At 38.9% G+C, this 730-nt stretch overlaps 1 protein-coding gene across 1 annotated transcript in view; it reads left to right on the top strand.

Annotated features, from left to right (window-relative positions):
- The first annotated feature begins 222 nt into the window (after positions 1 to 222).
- The window catches only part of LOC119582218 (lactosylceramide 4-alpha-galactosyltransferase-like), an 11,521-nt gene continuing 11,013 nt past the window's right edge, over positions 223 to 730 (top strand). Inside the window, exon 1 of the mRNA XM_037930449.1 lies at positions 223 to 296. Coding sequence (XP_037786377.1) covers positions 223 to 296 — 74 coding nt within the window. The remainder of the gene's footprint in view (positions 297 to 730) is intronic.

Here is a 730-nt window from a genome sequence, read left to right as displayed (position 1 = left end):
ATACAAAAAGGGGGAAGGGTTTTCCTCGGGTTTAAAATTTCATTATCGTTCAACACGTCCAGCCCTGTTTTTTTCCACGATTTTTTTTCCACCTTAAAGGGGAATGAGCCCATCTCATTTGCGATTTTTTTACTTTAAAGACAAGGGGATAAAAAAGAAATTTTAAAAAATTTCGGAAATACGAAGCAAATCAAATTATAGCTAGACTGGTCTATTGCCAAAATGTGCCTTTACTTTGTCTACAACACCACTATAAAGGGATACCCCTCTTCAAAGCTGGCCCAGTCCCCAGCTAAGTGACTCCTGAGAGCGTTCTAAGTGGGGGTTTTCGGAGGATTTTACTCGGACACCGACCCCGTCTGCAAAAAGGGCCCTTTCTCCTTTAAGAATTTGTCGTCACCAGCCACAAGAGGAGGAAACCAATATCCAACCCCGGGTTTTTTCATTTTTAAGCACCCGATCTTAAAGAGGGCCCTGTCAACGATGATTGAGTACAATGTGAGTCAAGAATGCTTTATAGGGGGTATGAGGAAGACTTTGGTTTCCAGGGGTTTAAAAATTTTTGATAGCAAATAGCGGTTTTAAAAGGTGAGTAAACTAAAATTTTAAATACAGTGAGAAATTAAATTCACAACAAAGTTCAAATACAAGCAATCAAAGCAAACCCAAAATTTCCCAAAAAGATGTATTTGTATATAGGTAGGTGTCAGTATGCCCACACAACAAAATT

Source organism: Penaeus monodon, chromosome 15 (genome assembly GCF_015228065.2).
Source record: "Penaeus monodon isolate SGIC_2016 chromosome 15, NSTDA_Pmon_1, whole genome shotgun sequence".
In the NCBI taxonomy this organism is placed as follows: domain Eukaryota; kingdom Metazoa; phylum Arthropoda; class Malacostraca; order Decapoda; family Penaeidae; genus Penaeus; species Penaeus monodon.
The sequence above is the reverse complement of the archived record's forward strand: the minus strand, read 5'-3'. Positions and strand labels throughout refer to the sequence as shown.